The 16002-nt window shown below is 40.8% G+C and overlaps 1 protein-coding gene across 1 annotated transcript in view; it reads right to left on the minus strand.

Annotated features, from left to right (window-relative positions):
- Window positions 1-4163: 4163 nt before the first annotated feature.
- LOC139732841 (neurofibromin-like) overlaps window positions 4164-16002 on the minus strand; it is a 96224-nt gene continuing 84385 nt past the window's right edge. The window contains exons 50-57 of the mRNA XM_071643682.1: window positions 15754-15894; window positions 14373-14499; window positions 13381-13468; window positions 11844-12501; window positions 10061-10158; window positions 8467-8603; window positions 6738-6784; window positions 4164-5862 (exon numbers count right to left, since the gene is read on the minus strand). Of these exons, the coding sequence (XP_071499783.1) occupies window positions 5476-5862; window positions 6738-6784; window positions 8467-8603; window positions 10061-10158; window positions 11844-12501; window positions 13381-13468; window positions 14373-14499; window positions 15754-15894 (1683 nt within the window). The 3' untranslated portion in view covers window positions 4164-5475. The remainder of the gene's footprint in view (window positions 5863-6737; window positions 6785-8466; window positions 8604-10060; window positions 10159-11843; window positions 12502-13380; window positions 13469-14372; window positions 14500-15753; window positions 15895-16002) is intronic.

Raw genomic sequence — 16002 nt, forward strand, 5'->3', positions numbered from 1 at the left:
GCAGGTCTTTAATGAATACAGCGCCATGCAGATAAAAATATGGAAACAATATATTGATGACCAAAATTCTCTCCAGTCACCTTGTCATGTTGGAAAGAAGATTTTTAACAAAACAGAAAGAAATGTCGGCAAGAAAGGATCAAATTTCGAAATTCAGTTTAGTGAGAAGCATCAGCGCAAAAAAGAAAAAGAAAAAAAAAGATGTACATGACTGCGTGATCATATTGGCAGTAGCATAACGCTGAAATTACATTTAATTCTACAAGTATGGTTTTGGGACATTGGTTAAACATTGCATCTATTACAGAATTGAAATATAAAAAAAAAGTTTGAGATATTTTGGGCATGGTAGTCCATGAGGTAATAAGCATACATTGTCCTTCACACAAGTCCAAGTTCTCCTTTGATATCAGATTTAACAAAGAAAACAAATTTATGTTTGAAATGATGCTAACATGAAAACTGAAGACGATGTAAGTTGCTTCCAAAACTGACATGGAAAAAAAACCCCCAAAACATTACATTCTTTGTTTTCGTCAATCTGTGATTCAGGGTGAAAATACACATTTGAATATACACTGCTGTTTTCGACTACAAATTGCATTTAGATGCAGCTTATCCTCATTGCTAGTTTGTTTGGCTTTGCAAATAGCTTGATACAGCAAATCAAACACGACACGTATGGACACTGTAATACACACATTACTATCACTGAGTGCACGCTCGCTTCGATAAAGACACGCACACTTCTGGCAAGTTTTACACATCATGTCTTCTTCAACTGCTTTATACAAATAAGCTCTACTCTGGATATTTCCACAGAAATAGCTCGGGGGCCCTGTACATAAATATAATATATTCACAGTTTTGTACAAATGCACTTTCTACAGACTGTATCTTACAAGGATGAACAAATAGAATATAGTTGTACACAGTGGACATTTTTTTTTTTTACATTTTCGAGTTGACATAAACCATCAAGTGCAAAATTTTGTACAGTTCTTCCACCTCCACTTCCCAATTTTTTGATAGATTCATACACAGTAATACAAAAGGGTGAATTTTATTTATTTTTTGTCGCTGGAATCACATTTTGTTCTCACCCTTTAACAAGAAAAATGGCAGAGAGAGAGAGAGAGAGAAGAGAGTGGCCGAGTAAGGAAGAAAAAATCGCCATTACACCATTACGACTTGACACCATTACGACTTGACATCATACCGTGTCATGCATCCCTCAAAATTGCCTGACACAAACTTTGTGCTCATGAATTTGTTGGGCTGCACACATTCTCATTCACATTCACTCTCACCACCGCTGTTTCTTTGAATTTGTTCTTCTTCTGTTTTTTTCTCCCGTGCTTGTAATTTGCAACAGTAATCAATATCTGCTAATCAATAACAAATCAATATCATTTTCTTGCTTTGTCTCCATTAATTTGGCAAAGAACCAGGTTGTCAAGGAGAATCCAAAGTGCAAGCTACGCTACTTATTCCCTTCTACTAGAAACAGAGAACTGAATTCAAATACAAAACGTCTGCGGAAGGTGAGCCAACTCAAGTTAATACATTGTGTACTTTACTGCTATGCCAGAAATATTCGCAGCATGAAACTTTCGTGAACTGGAACCAACAGTCTTTTAAAGTGGCACGAAACTTTCACAAATCGCCACTGGCGCTCGATGCATTTGTGTGGACAAGCGCTTTTGCGTGCATTTCACTTTTGTGAATCTCGGCTCCTTGCGAAATTCAAAAAGATTTTCACACATGGGAAAACTTCTGGTTTTACAGTACTTCGAATAACAAAGCTTGATGGCACTGCGATGTCAAAGTTCAAACACTCTAAGTGCTTGCTGCTAATCAAAACATATACAAATAAACTAGAGCAATGTGACTGCAGTCAAATACAATCAAGACATACAATTGTACCATCACATGTACGGCCCTTCATTTACATTAACTGGCAGTTTTTCATTGACCTTGACCACTGACCTTAACCACTGACCTTAACCCGCTGAGGATGAGTCCCGAGTATACTCGGGCAAGTGTCTATGGGAAATGCGTGTTGTAGCAAAATTGGCCCGTCCTCAACGGGTTAAGGACTGACCTGACCTCTAACTCTCTTTGTGAAGAGAGAATGCTCTCATATCATTTCTATCCATCGTGTATTATGAACACTGCATCTCAAGTGTGGACATTCCTCATTTCAAGTCATGGCCGCAAAAATGGCAGTTACTTAGCTTTAATTATCTCGGTGACATTTGACCTTGGATTATGACCTCTCACCCCTTTCATTTAACCTAATGGATTGTTTAATATCATCTCGGCCTGTACTACAGAACATTATCACCACTGAACATTCCTTGCTGAAGTTATGGCTGGGAAAATGACAGCTACCGATATCAAAAGCACTGTGACCTTTGACCTAGGCTGTTGACTTTTTACCCTTGTTATTTCTTCTGCATGACTTGAAATCTCTTTCTAAGACAACAGCAAGACTAAGACTGTTTCCATTCTGATACTGTATGAGGTGCACATGTCCATCTAAATGGTAAAGTCTGCCAAAGCAATTCATAATCACAGCCAGTTCATATCAAAGATCATTCTGCCTGCAAGGTGGCAGTCACACTTTTAGATAGACAGATAGACAGATACAGTAAATAGACAGATAGAGTAGATAGATAGATAGATAGATAGATAGATAGATAGATAGATAGATAGATAGATAGATAGATAGATAAATAGATAGATAGATAAATAGATAGATAGATAGATAGATAGATAGATAGACGGGTGGATGGATGGATAAAGAGAAAGATAGATGGATAAAATGGGTAGAGAGAAAATGAATGAGAGAATAAGGCAAAATTTTGTTTAAAAACGCCTACAGGCATAATACCATTGCGTTACAGACAACACTTGTGCAAATTGGCAGAGGATGACATACATGTGTTATATCCAATTTGATTAACTGAATAGTTTCATTCAGCTCCTATCAAATTGAAGCTGAGTAATGAAAAGAAAGCGGTGAAAACAAGACTGATGAACATAACATTTCCTATTGATGGGTGAAAAGGAGCTACAAATATATATCAATATTCATACAGTAGTTGACACATGCAACTCTTTGTGCCAAGTAGATGGTTTCGGCAGTAATATTAGTGAATGATGACATGGGACGTGCGATGGAGGGCAACTCGACCAGTTCACATTCAAAGAATAATCTCATCGTTCCCTGTTTGTTGGCTCACCACTAAAGAGCATCTCAATTCTGGACAGAAGTGTGCAGAAACTACCAGTATCTATCTAGTGAGAAAGGGCCACCCTACCAACCGAACACAGAGCATCATAAAGGCTTTACAAAGCTACATGTGCACACAAATAACAATTGTGACATCTTATTGAATCAACCCATCAAGTGCCCGGGGAATTTTGCTGCAGAAATAATCATCTTTATGCTATTAAATTGGCAACTCTGAATTTCACTGGATACCTTGCATAATGGAGAAACAATGCAACAAAACTAGAAGAATTCTTTCACTCTCAACAAAGCCAGAAAAATATTACAAAAAAGTTGCCAAAAAGTCTGGAAAAACAGGCAAAATATGTTAAGTTTCCACAATATGTTGCCCTTTAAAGGAACCGTGGTAAAATATGCGAGTACAAGGCTTTTGATAATTCTGCAACCAAGATAATCCGTTATAACATGAACAACAAATAGAGTACCACAATGTGATGTCGTAGCCATTCATCACGGCGGAAACCGGTTTTTAACAACCTCACCTAGCCCCAACCTAAGCTACATGTATAACAAAAGACTGTTGACATTATCACTCTGGTACTCCCTGGCTCTAAAGAGAGAGAATTTCTTAGCCTATCTTGTAACTAATTAAGATACATATGGAAAATTGAGCAAAGAAAATGGGATTCCATCGGGATTCGAACCCGAGACCTCCGGAAGCTAGCCCGGTGCTCTACTGACTGAGCTATAGAAAGCCCTAGTTCAGTGTTCATCCCAGAAAGCCTAAATTCTCAATGCTTGGATGGTCAGAAGCTATAGAAGTGCGCTCTGTGTGTGACACACACGCACGCACTTAAACCTGGCATAAACCCGGAGGATAATTCAACTTGGGGATAAATGCGAGGGATCACCGAAGTGATGCAGCTTTATGAAGATACAGCACTTAACCATATAATTGTGATTTCAGGGACTACGAATTGGTGGACATGCATTTGCCTTCATAAAATAAGTTTGTGCTACGATACAAAGACACAAGATGCAGCAACATGCAGCAATAAATTTGTGAGTTTGTCGGGACTGGAAATGAGAGGCACTGAACATATTTTATCTTAGGCCAGGAAATGCAAAACGGTCTAGAACAGTTACTAACATCACGTTTTACTGCAATGCTATTTTGTATTAATCTTCTACTGTCTCACATCATACCTGATAGAAGGTCAAAAACATTGAGACCTGCTATTGGTTTTATTTTGGGGTATTCAAAACGTTGCCTCAAAATTGTTACATGCTCTCATTTGCCAACGCCTTACTCCCACGACTTAAAACAAAAAACAATGAAAATATCGTGTAGTCTTCATGTCAAGCTCCTATATCTGATGTGAATGCGTTTACCAGTTACTGAATGTTACCCCTGCAGAGAGGTAAATTTCAAGAATGTTAAACTCATTCCTAATGGGATCAAGAAATTTTCAATAATTCAATTAATCAATTAATTGAAGAGGATGGAATTAAACCAGGTACCTGTTGGAATTGGGTTAAGGAGGCAGCGATGAAGTCAAATCACTGCTACACCTGATGTGACAGCATTCCTGAACTAAACCTCTGTGGTAAATTTCATTTCAACAGCATCGCTAGGACTCTTAAAAGACGACTGATTGCATTGAGAGTAATGCTGTGCTTTAAAAGGGAAGACATGATTACATGTACGTCGAAATCACACCGGACCATTTCTCATTCGGTCTTGAGATGCTCCTAAAATGCATTACACTGGCTCCAAGCCTGCGACGCGTAGCGAAAACAAAGATCAATAAATAGATTTGGCAGAGTTGCAAGTTCATTTCAACAAACCGATCAACGACGCGTTTTCTTCTGCCAACCACAGAATTTCACAAGTTCATCCAACACATAAAGAACTGCGTGCTCGCACTAACTGGCAGATCAGACTAATTCTTTTTGCATTATCATATCACATGGACATTGAGTTCCTCATAGCTCATGTCACAAAGGTGGCTTCAACTACTACACACATTTAGATCATGAATGGTGCACGCATAATTGTAATCACGCTTCTGGCATGTTACAGTATTACAGACAGATTGGCATTTGCACAAATAAATATAGCCCACAGACGCCGAGCCAACTGCTTGTCGTCCGTCAGTGGGTGGCTAGTCCAAGCGGAGAGGCTGCCTGGCCGCGGGAAACCGTTTGCTGACTCCCAGGGGGGCTAGTGACTGCTGCTACCTGTTGGTCTGCTTCTTCCGCTTGAAGCTGCTGCGGTTGGGCTGGTTCGGGTGTCGGCCCTGGGAGGGGCCGACACCCACGGACGACGTCGCCATGGTCTGGTGGGCCGAGCTGTGGCGCAGCCGGGTGGGCGCAGCTGCGAACAGCTGGGCGCTGTGGGAGGAGGAGAGCTGCTCGGCGTCCGAGGCGGAGTGGGAAGAGCAGAGGGAGGACATGGAGCTGGAGAGGTTGCCGGCGGCGACCAGGGGCGTGGCCAGGGTGAGGATGTCCATGTGGGAATTCCCCAGCCAGTCTCCCCCGTCGCCCTCCCGACACTGCTCTGCCATCGCCTGGAGGAGCTTCACAAAGTGGTCTGTGCTTGACGTCCCCCGGATTTCTGACTTCTGTTTGGTTGGTTGGTTGGTTTGGAGGGCAAGGGGTGTGGAGTTATGGGAGGAAACATAAATTAAATTTCTTTAGTCTAGATTTATTCAAAGTTTTGAAAGGAATATGAAGACAACAGCACCTAAAGAACTTGTTTACTAACTAATGACAAATATGACTCTCCTGTCTGGCATACCTTTAGACTTGTGGCAATTGAACAGTTAACCCTTGAAAGCTGCTTTGGAACAGCAGCAGATTTTCATCAGATATCATAACCTCCTCCATTTGTGATCCAACACCAAACACTGACTTTCTGATTTTGGTGCCATTGAAAAGTCTCAGGGACTTTTCAACTATTATCATTGTTATCTTTAAAAAAAAAAAAAAAAAGTACTGGACTTTCCAAGTACATATACAACTATACCAGTAATGCTCTAAATTATCAGCTTAGAAGTCGAGCCTATTTCATTATAATCAGGCATTTGAGTAAACAAGGAAAATGCAAATCATCTAAGAAGCATGCTTCATGAAAACTGAAAAGTTGCACATCTCAAAGCATTTCAAAAGTTTGAAATTCAGACAAGAGCCAGTTGACTGATCACATTCTCAATTATAGAACAAATATAAAATTTCACGTTCATTCAAATCTACACTGTACCTCAAGCCAGTCTTCGTAGCCTTGTGGCTAACCATTTATCACCTTTTTTTGGTAGTGGTTCATACATATTCGCAAAGCAGGTATGAGCACAGAGCACACTTTATGAAAATGCAAGCAACTTTAACCCACGCAGAGTGAAATAGCAAACTCAAGTACAATTGCACTTCCATTGGATCTGTGTACAGATGCTACCGGTAAGAACTTCCTTACATCCATGACATCAAAAAGAGAGCTTACCGGAGGAAACTGGCTACTGAATCGCCACAGCCCACCGAAGCCGATACCTGTTGAGGGAAGGAATGCAGTGAACACCACTGAAATATGATATTTATGCTGTCATGCAAAATGAGTGATTTGGTTCTAATTCCAGGAATTGTCTCCTAATTATGCAATTTTATTGTTTTCCATCAACAAATCAAGCATCAAAGTTTAAGCAAAAAAAAAAGAAAAAGAAAAGAAAAGAAATCAAACAACCACAAAACAGTACAAGAAGAAAGTTGGCAGAACAGGTTTGTCCTGCAAAAACAAAGAAGTTAAAATTCAATTAACTGTATTATCATTTGTATGATGATGTAGAATCTTACATAATTGTAATCATCTTGAAAAATGAGCAAAGAAAATGTGATTCCATCAAATCCCATTTTCTTTGCCAATTTTTCACTTACATTATGCATATTTTAGGTCTGTTTGTCTTTGTTCACATTTATTTTATAATTATCTTGTGTCATCCAGAGTAAGAAATAAATCTCAAAGTGGATGTGACAAACTTTGAAACTTGGGCTGAATTGCTGGACAATGACAAAGTACTTACAACAGTAGAGCTCTAGTGATTGAATGATTACTCATTTGTTTGCTTGTATTTTGCTATGTTTTCCCTACAAAGTAAGCTTTGAACTCAATATATACATATATGCAAACTATTGCATGTCTATTCAGAACTACAAGTTTCTAAGTTCTGTAAATAAACATAAAGTTACCCTCTACCCTTGAATGTTACAGAAACTGGCTGGGCTTGCCAACAAAGGAAACTAGATCAAGTGTTTAAAAAGAAGTATACGGAGATAAGCTTTTGAGCTCATTTATAGGTGGATAGGGACTTCCTGTTTCAGCATTATACGAGGGGCGAGAATGTGTGTAGATGTGTCTGTTTCTGTTCTTGCGTTCTTATGTGCAGGGTGACCATTTGTGGCAGTATTATGGTCACAACCTTCGCTAAAGCAACACGCCACTATCTCTCAATTTTGTTTGAACAACCGTCTCATGACCGATATCTTAATCTGAGAACACACACACACACACACACACACAAGCATACAAAGAATTAAAAAACCCCGAAAATTTGGAGACACGAGGTCTTGATTATGATGCCTGTTTTATTTGGTGTTTTTTTTTTGATTTGATTTGATTTAATTTTGCTTTTATTTCTGAATTTCTTTTTCATACATAAATGAAATACAAAGTCAATTGAATGAACAAATTGAACAGTATAATTTGAATCTGACAGTCAAAACAAAATGATTAATTCAAATATCCAACATTATTTGTTTTTTTGGACACAATGCAAAATGAAAATAAACAAATGATTTTATGCATACATTTGATATGCAAATATAAGTTCCCGTATATCAATTGTTCACAGAAAAATTAGGCAACTCTTGATGTACAAAGATTCAGGAGACCATCATCATAAGCAAACACTTGACGAGGATAATGGCCTCAGAAATGATTGTCTACACAATATGCCATTGTAAGAATATAACATATAAGTCATCACTCACTGAGAGGCGATAAGGAGAAAGGGAGGGAGAATGAGGGGAAAAAAAGGTGCAGCGGTGCATTGTGCAATGTGAAGTGTTTGCGTGGAAATGAGTTGTGAATACCGGTACACGTATGTGTTAATGTTCATGTTTGTTTTCCCCTCAGCGGTGTGATAATCTGGGGTTGATTGAGGTCGTGGCATGGTTACCTTGCAGGTTGGTAGGCTGCTGCTGACCCTCCTCGCTGGCCAGGGTGTTTTGGATGATGCTCTGGACGGCCGCCAGCATCGACTGGTTGTGGCAGCTCCGCAACACGTTGCTGATCTTGGAGTCGAGTAACGAATACCTGCGTGACAGGACAGGAAAAGAAAGAATTACATGTGTACGGAGCCAGGCCAACCGGTGAGATGACGGGCCAGATCTTTGATGCATTCAAGCGGTAACTCTTCACCAATAGAGAACCATAGCAACAAACTATTCAATTCACCCGTCTCCAGTTTCTAAATTTCAACTCCTGAATCTGACTTGCATGTGCTGATCATTGCTACGTCAGGCGAGCTCAGAGCAGGGCAGGACTTCCGGTTGTCAAAAAAGGGCTTCACTTGTACAGAGGTATGCATTAAAAATTTGAGCAAATCGATTCACTCATGCATTGCTTTCAATAATAAACACATTCCTCGTCCCCGTGCCCCTCCCCCAGCCTAATTAGAGCATTCACGATCAGGATTATCTCAAAGTAACAATGACAAAAACAGAGAAAAACAAATCATGCAAATCCACTTTGTTAATCCATCCAGCAAACAGTATGAAATTTACGTCATTCTCCAATTGTCTCTGCCACTGGCAGTACAAATGAAATCAAACTATATCTCTACTGCACTTTGTCCCACTGATAAAGAGAACAAACACCACAATTACAAAATCAAAGTGTCTCTATAAAAAAGAAATGCGAGAACCCCCCAAGAAAATACGAATATGAGGTACGGTGAAAATGAACACATGTACAAGTCAGCACAATTCATATCATGAGTTTGTTTGTAACAACAAACCCACAATGAAACCATAGTCTGTTTTTTATCTATTTATTCATTTTTTCATAATCCAGCCAAAATTAATTGCTCTATTTCTCTCTCTCTCTCTCTCTGGTTAATCCATATCAGCTATAGTGCCACAATCAAGCTGCCTCTTGCTGCAGTCATGCAGTTCATAAGCTGGACTAATCCATGAACATAACAGGATATATCTTTTGATCACAAGAAAAATCCTTCCTGAACCTCAAGTGCTCTTGAGTGAGGAAGTCCAATTTTGTTTTCTTCATTACTCAACACCGCCCCCCCAAAAAAAAAACACTATTGATAAAGCTTTATCAAGAAAAAAGAGCAATGCCCACACAACTTTTTCCAAGTCTTAACAGAGAAAGTCAGTCACAGAGATTGCGTTTGTGAGCCATCACGATGACAATGGACAGTCCAAGAGATATGGACCCAGGATTCATGTGGGTGCTGTTTGCACGGAGTGGACACGCACTTACGCAATCTGCGATTTTTCCGAACATCCCGCCAAAATTGATTTGTACGGCGAATACATCGAAAGTGGTCAAAATAATGTCGATCTCAGTTTGTCTCTTTTTTAATAATAAAACACTAAAATAATCTGAAGAAATGACACCACCACCACCACCACCACCACCACCAACAACAACAACAACAACAAACAACAACAACAACAACAACAAAAACAGGAACAATGACAAAACCCAGAGCTGCTAAGGAAGGCAGCAATCCTCTGATCCCCTGTACTTACACTGTTGGGAATACTTGTGGAAAGACTTGGCTGGCTTCAGCGAGGTACTCGTACAGGATACCCACATCGCCTTCGTTCATGTTCCTCACTAGCGTGGCCTGCGCATCAGATGAAGAGAAACAGAAAGAGGGAGAGAGTGAAGGGAGAGATAGAGAGGGGGAGAAACAGAGAGAAGAGACAGAAAGAGGAGGAAGAGAGAGCAGAGGAGAGGAAAGGAGGGATGATATGAGCAAAGGAGGGATGATATGAGCAGAGGGAAAGAAGAGGAGAGTGGAAATGGAAGAAAAGGAGACGAAAAAATGGAGAGGCAGAAGAGTAAAGGAGATAGAAAAATAAGAGGAAAAAGAAAAGATGAAAATGGAAGGAAGAGAGGAGTTAGTAAAAAGGGAAAAAAGAGATAAACAGTGTAGTGAGGGAAAGAACAGGGCAGGAGAGGGAGAGATGGAAAATGGAAGGATAGTTGAGTGAGTGTGCGATGGGAAAGAGACAGATGGACAGAAGAACAAAGGAGTGATGGAAAGAAAAGAGGAGAAAGAAGTGGAGATGAACGAAATTGAAGGAACAGAGGAGAGAGAGAAGAGAGAATGAAAAGGAGAAGTGAGAAAGAGATGGAAAGTGGAGAGAGATGAGGAGCATGAGATGGAAAGTGGAGAGAGGGATGGAAGAAAGAAGAGAGAAAAGAGAGATGGAGGAAAGTAGAGGATTTGATGGAAAGAGGTAAAAGGGACAGGAGGAAAATTGGTTGGAGTAGAAACAGGCATGTGAAGGACAAGAGCAGGGAGAACAAAACACAAGAGATGATGAAAAAATGTAATGGCTATTAAGGAAACCATACATATTCATGAATCTCCTGTAGGATTAAATTTGCCTCTGGAATTAATCTCATGGAAGAATCCCATAAATACAAATAATGTGCTTATTTTCTATGATCTTTTTTCTTTCTTTTTTTTTTTTTTTTGATCTCTCTAAATCCTTGTACCCTCACGTGACTTTCCTATCTCATTGCAAATTTTGTCTGGCTTCAGTGGAGCAGGCTGTCAGTGAGTATTCATGGAGGCAAATGCACACCAGTTTTCCCGCATTAAAATGATCTTCATGGAATTTGTATTTTTCTGAAAAATTCAAAATAACCTGTTTGAGTTCTCCCTATTGCATATAAATGTAAACATTTCATCAATAGTAGCCGGGTCCACACATCGGCCTTACACGGCCAGCAGATGAATATGACAAAACATGCGGAAATCAAGTAGGGTCACATTTTTGTGTCTACTTGCGCACTTCCCGTAATGCGAAGTTACTGTGCAGCAGGCATGGGCAGAGAGTATGTGTGGAGACTGCACCTAATTTTTTCCCTTTTTATCACAATAAAACACTGTCAATTGATCACAGAAGCACATTTTCAGAGCTTACAGCTGGTATCTCTTTTCCCAATACATAACAACTGACGAGAAAATCCGCAAAACTGTGGTAGTCTGGAATAGAGATAAACTAGTGCTTGATGCTTTTTGTGTACGACCAAATAGAGCTTGTGCTGTGTACTGACACAACAGTCTCCACACATTATTACAGAAATTGAATAGCACCGCCACTGTTGGAATTTTTGCATTTATATGCGATAACAAGAATTAGATGGATACAAAATGTGTATACTGTAAAACTTTAACCCATTAAGGACGGGCTGAATATGCTATAACACACATTTCGGATAGACACCTGCCCTGGGTAACTCGGGTCTAGTCTTCAACAGGTTAATGAAAATGAGTCAAGACACTGGAGGACTTACTAGGACTGTGAGAAGGAGAGCCTGTACACCTGATTCAGTGAGAACCTCATCGTTAAGCAACACATTTTCTGAGGGCGTTGACACCTTCCTCTCCTTACGGGGCTGTGGGATGGTCATGCCTGTCCCACTAGTCCGCCTCTCGTGGCGTGTCCTCCTCTCCCCGACTCCACCCTCTGCCCCACCGACACCACCACCAATGAAGCCACCGCCGCCGTAGCCGACGCCCATGCCCACGACGCCGCTGACGACCACCTCCGGGCTGCGCGCGGCGGTGGCAGCGGTGCGCCCGGAGCTGTGGGGGAGGTCCAGGCTCTTGTACTGCTTGAGGGGCGACTTGTCCACCGTGACGCTGCCCTGCTGCTGCCGCTGCAGCGCCGAGTCCAGGCTGCGTTGGGTCTTCACCGCCGCGTTGGTGATGCCCGGCGTCTTGTGCGGCGAGCGCAGCTTCTTGGACGGCGACCTCTGCTGCTGGCCCGGGTGCGCCCCGGGGTGGTAGGGGTAGGAGACCTGGACGAAGACGGAGTTGTCCAGCTCCAGGGCCTCGGGCGAGAGGTTGGGGTAGTTGCGCCTCATGCTGCACCTACTCCTCACTTCCTCTGAGACCGGTAGAAGGGCAGCCAGGTAGGCAACCGATTCCATGTTCACATCAAACTTATCACTGTAAGCAGGATACATAGAAATTAGTCTCATAACTTGATTCAGGCAAAAGTGATAGTACACGGCAATGAAATTGTAGAAAGCCTCGATCAATACACTGAGAAAGATAAACTGCATGGGAGACCCCAACTTACTGGTTAGGAGAAAGGTTTAATTGCATGAGCTTTGAATTCTTCTCCATCACAATAAGAAACAAGGAACGCACAAACAAACACATAATCAATCAACCCAAAAGCATCCATTCCAAAGAGCTGCTAGTACATGTAAATACATTGTGAATGAATGAAGTTGGGAAAAATCGCTGCCTTTATTAATTTCTGATTGAAAGCTGATGACGGTAACTTAATGTACAAACACACTAAATATGCACGATGTGTCTCTGTTTGGTTCACTAGGACTCACACTCGGATTATACATACATGGGCACACACATTCTTTCATTTTTTTTTTTGCACAAAAACCTACATAAATATAAAGACGTCAACTGAGATTCCCCTAAATCCATTTCTGCACTGCAGGACATCCTCAGATCTTCTGACTGAAAGGGATTTAGCTGGAGGCTGAACAGCAACGTTATAATCAGCTCTTGAAAACAGCCGTCTGCCTTTACACACGGTGCTTGGGCATACAGTCACAAAGCGATTTTCAACATCTAGCTGGAGGCTGAACAGCAACATTATAATCAGCTCTTGAAAACGGCCGTCTGCCTTCACACACAATGCTTGGGCATACAGTCACAAAGCGATTTTCGACATTCTGGATAGAAATTGGATCAACTCTGCCCAGTTACCACCCACATGAAACCTATACCAGCAACACATGTGTCACTCTGAAGTTATTGTACTAGACAAGCTACTCTTCATAATGGTGCCTGACTTACCAGTTTCTGTGTTTGCAAACGATGTCCAGCATAAGATTGAGGATGCGCGTCGTTCTCGACACAGTTGTGCTGGAGTGATGCCTGAAACCTGAAATACAAAGAAGGTAAAAAACAACAAACAAAGCAGTGAGGCTTGACATGTACCATCGCTTTAGGTGTGACTTGTATATCATTATAATTGTAATGTACTTGTATCAATTGTAATGAATCAGTTGTTTATTTGTATCATATTGCCATACAACTTGCGAATCGGACTTGTACCAGGTAAAGTCAATTTCAGAAATGCTTAAATTCATGAACAAGTACCATGACTAAGGAATAAGAATAAAATTATTTTCCCCTTTTCAAATACACTTACTAGTCATTTACCACTTTGGAGAACCTGAACTCAGCATGTGGGCCACAGGAGGTGATATCTTGGTGCATCGTTGTAAAATCAATGGACGTACCAAATTTTTTAATAGAAGCCCCCACGAAACAAACGCTATGAGAAGTAATTGCATCAATTTAACAAACTATTTCAATTTTGTACATTAGTATCGGTTTTGCATAATTGTACATGTTCTGTTTAGTCATATAATTTTTTAATGATTATACCACACGATGATTTAATTTGTAGATTAGTTGCCGCTCTGTTTGGTTGTATAATTTCTATTGGTTATTTCTTTTTATGTTTTTTGAATACAGGTGAACAATATACCTACTAGGTGTATGAAACGGAAGAAGGGGGTTGGAACAGTGCACAGGTAACTGAAATACAGTTGTATGTTTGAAAGGGTAACTATACACTGAAAAGTAACCATTTTGAATTTAATCTAGACATAAGCTGAAATTTGGCATAGTACTTGAATAGTAGATTAGTAGATCACTTCATTTCAACCAATTAATTGTGTTTGTTTGTTCTTTTTTTTTTTTGGGGGGGGGGGGGGGGGGGGTGAGGCGTATATGCTCCTAAAGAGGCACAAGAAAATAATCCCCAGTGTTTTAATCACCTTTGAGGAGGTGCCCGACCAGGGCAAAGTTGAAGTTGTACTTGAAGCTGAGACCCACAGCCAGGTCCATCTGCTTGAACTGGAAGTCCAGCGGCTCTCTCACCGCCATCAGGACAATCTCTGGACTCTGGACACGGACAGGGAAAGGTACAATGAGATGTTGAACTTTTGGTATCCACATCTTGGTTCATATTCGGAAAAAGACACTTAATGGGAAAGATGCTGAAACTTATGTAATGCATTGGGCATTTACTGCACGGAAAACATACGATGTAGTTCATGTCATATGTTCATATATGTGTATATCCTATACCATAAGTTTGATAAGCAATGAGAGCATAAAGGAAAAAAAAACAACACCCAATTTTGAAACAGATTCATAACTGGCTAGGAGGGGTACCAAGAGAAGAATAAAAAACCCCAAGGCTCTTTATCTCACCATGCTACCTGAAGATCGCAATAAGAAAAGTAACTTGTACACACACATACAGACATACAGACATACAGACATACAGCCTGAATCCCAGACATGCCACATTCCTATGAAGAAGTAATTATCACTCAAGACTGTTTGCAGTTGTGTTAGAGAAAGAAATAGGGGTGTGCATACCCATTTCTATTCTATAAGGAACTAGAGAAGCACTCTGAGAGCGCAGACCTCCGCCAAGCATGCAGCTCATTTCCATCACTGATCTTGTTCTTCCAAAATTAATATATCAGTGATTTCCACCCATACGTACTTATGGCATTGTGTGCTGAAAGTAGCCTGATTTCCCGATATAGAAGCCTTTGTTACGTCATAAACCCTCAGCTGCACGGCGCGCCTCGCCCTAGCAGAAACTAGAGCATGCACTTTAGTGCGCGCATGCAAACCTCAAATACGCCAGCCTGAACTCCCAAGTTCATTGACCCTACCTGCCAAAATGTCAAAAATCCTTCATAAATTCCCCCAAAATTCTCGGATCACTACCAAAATTTCATCGTTTGTTACTTGTGTCATTCTCAACCTTTCCTGTAAATTTCATCCAAATCCGTTAACTACTTTTTGAGTTATTTTGCACACGGACAAACTAACTAACAAACGAACAAACCAAAGGTAACAAAAACATAACCTCCTCCCTTGCATCCCTGTGTGCAGAATGATAACTAAGCCTTCTACTGGAACCTGAACCAATCGGGGCTCATGATACAGTGTACATACATCGTATTTCTGTGTTCTGGTGCTGTACGTCTTCATCAAATAAATATACACATCTCTTTTTCATATCAATCGAAAGTATTCTTTACAGTAACATAAAAGGAATTGATCTCTTCTATTTGAGCCCTACACAAATTACAGAAAAGGCCAGCAGGCGGTGGTGCAGATTGTACTGGGACTGACCGTTTCCTCAAAGAGTCCCTGTTCGTCCAGGCAGTGCAGGTTTTGTTCCAGCATGGCCAGGCCAGCCGCGTAGAGGGCGGCTTCTTCCAGCTGCAGCACGGCGATGGACACCCAGAACAGTAGCTTGTGCAGCGGTGAATCCTGTTGGAGGGGGTGAAAACAAATAACGCTATCAACAGTCGGCGCATTATGAATTGTTTGTTGGTTGTGTGCTTTGCATGGCAACTGGGGAAGCACATAAATGTTTAC

Source organism: Diadema antillarum, unplaced genomic scaffold, assembly GCF_040938485.1.
Source record: "Diadema antillarum isolate AM-2024a unplaced genomic scaffold, OU_Dant_1.0 seq00000454_RagTag, whole genome shotgun sequence".
Taxonomy (NCBI): Eukaryota; Metazoa; Echinodermata; class Echinoidea; order Diadematoida; family Diadematidae; genus Diadema; species Diadema antillarum.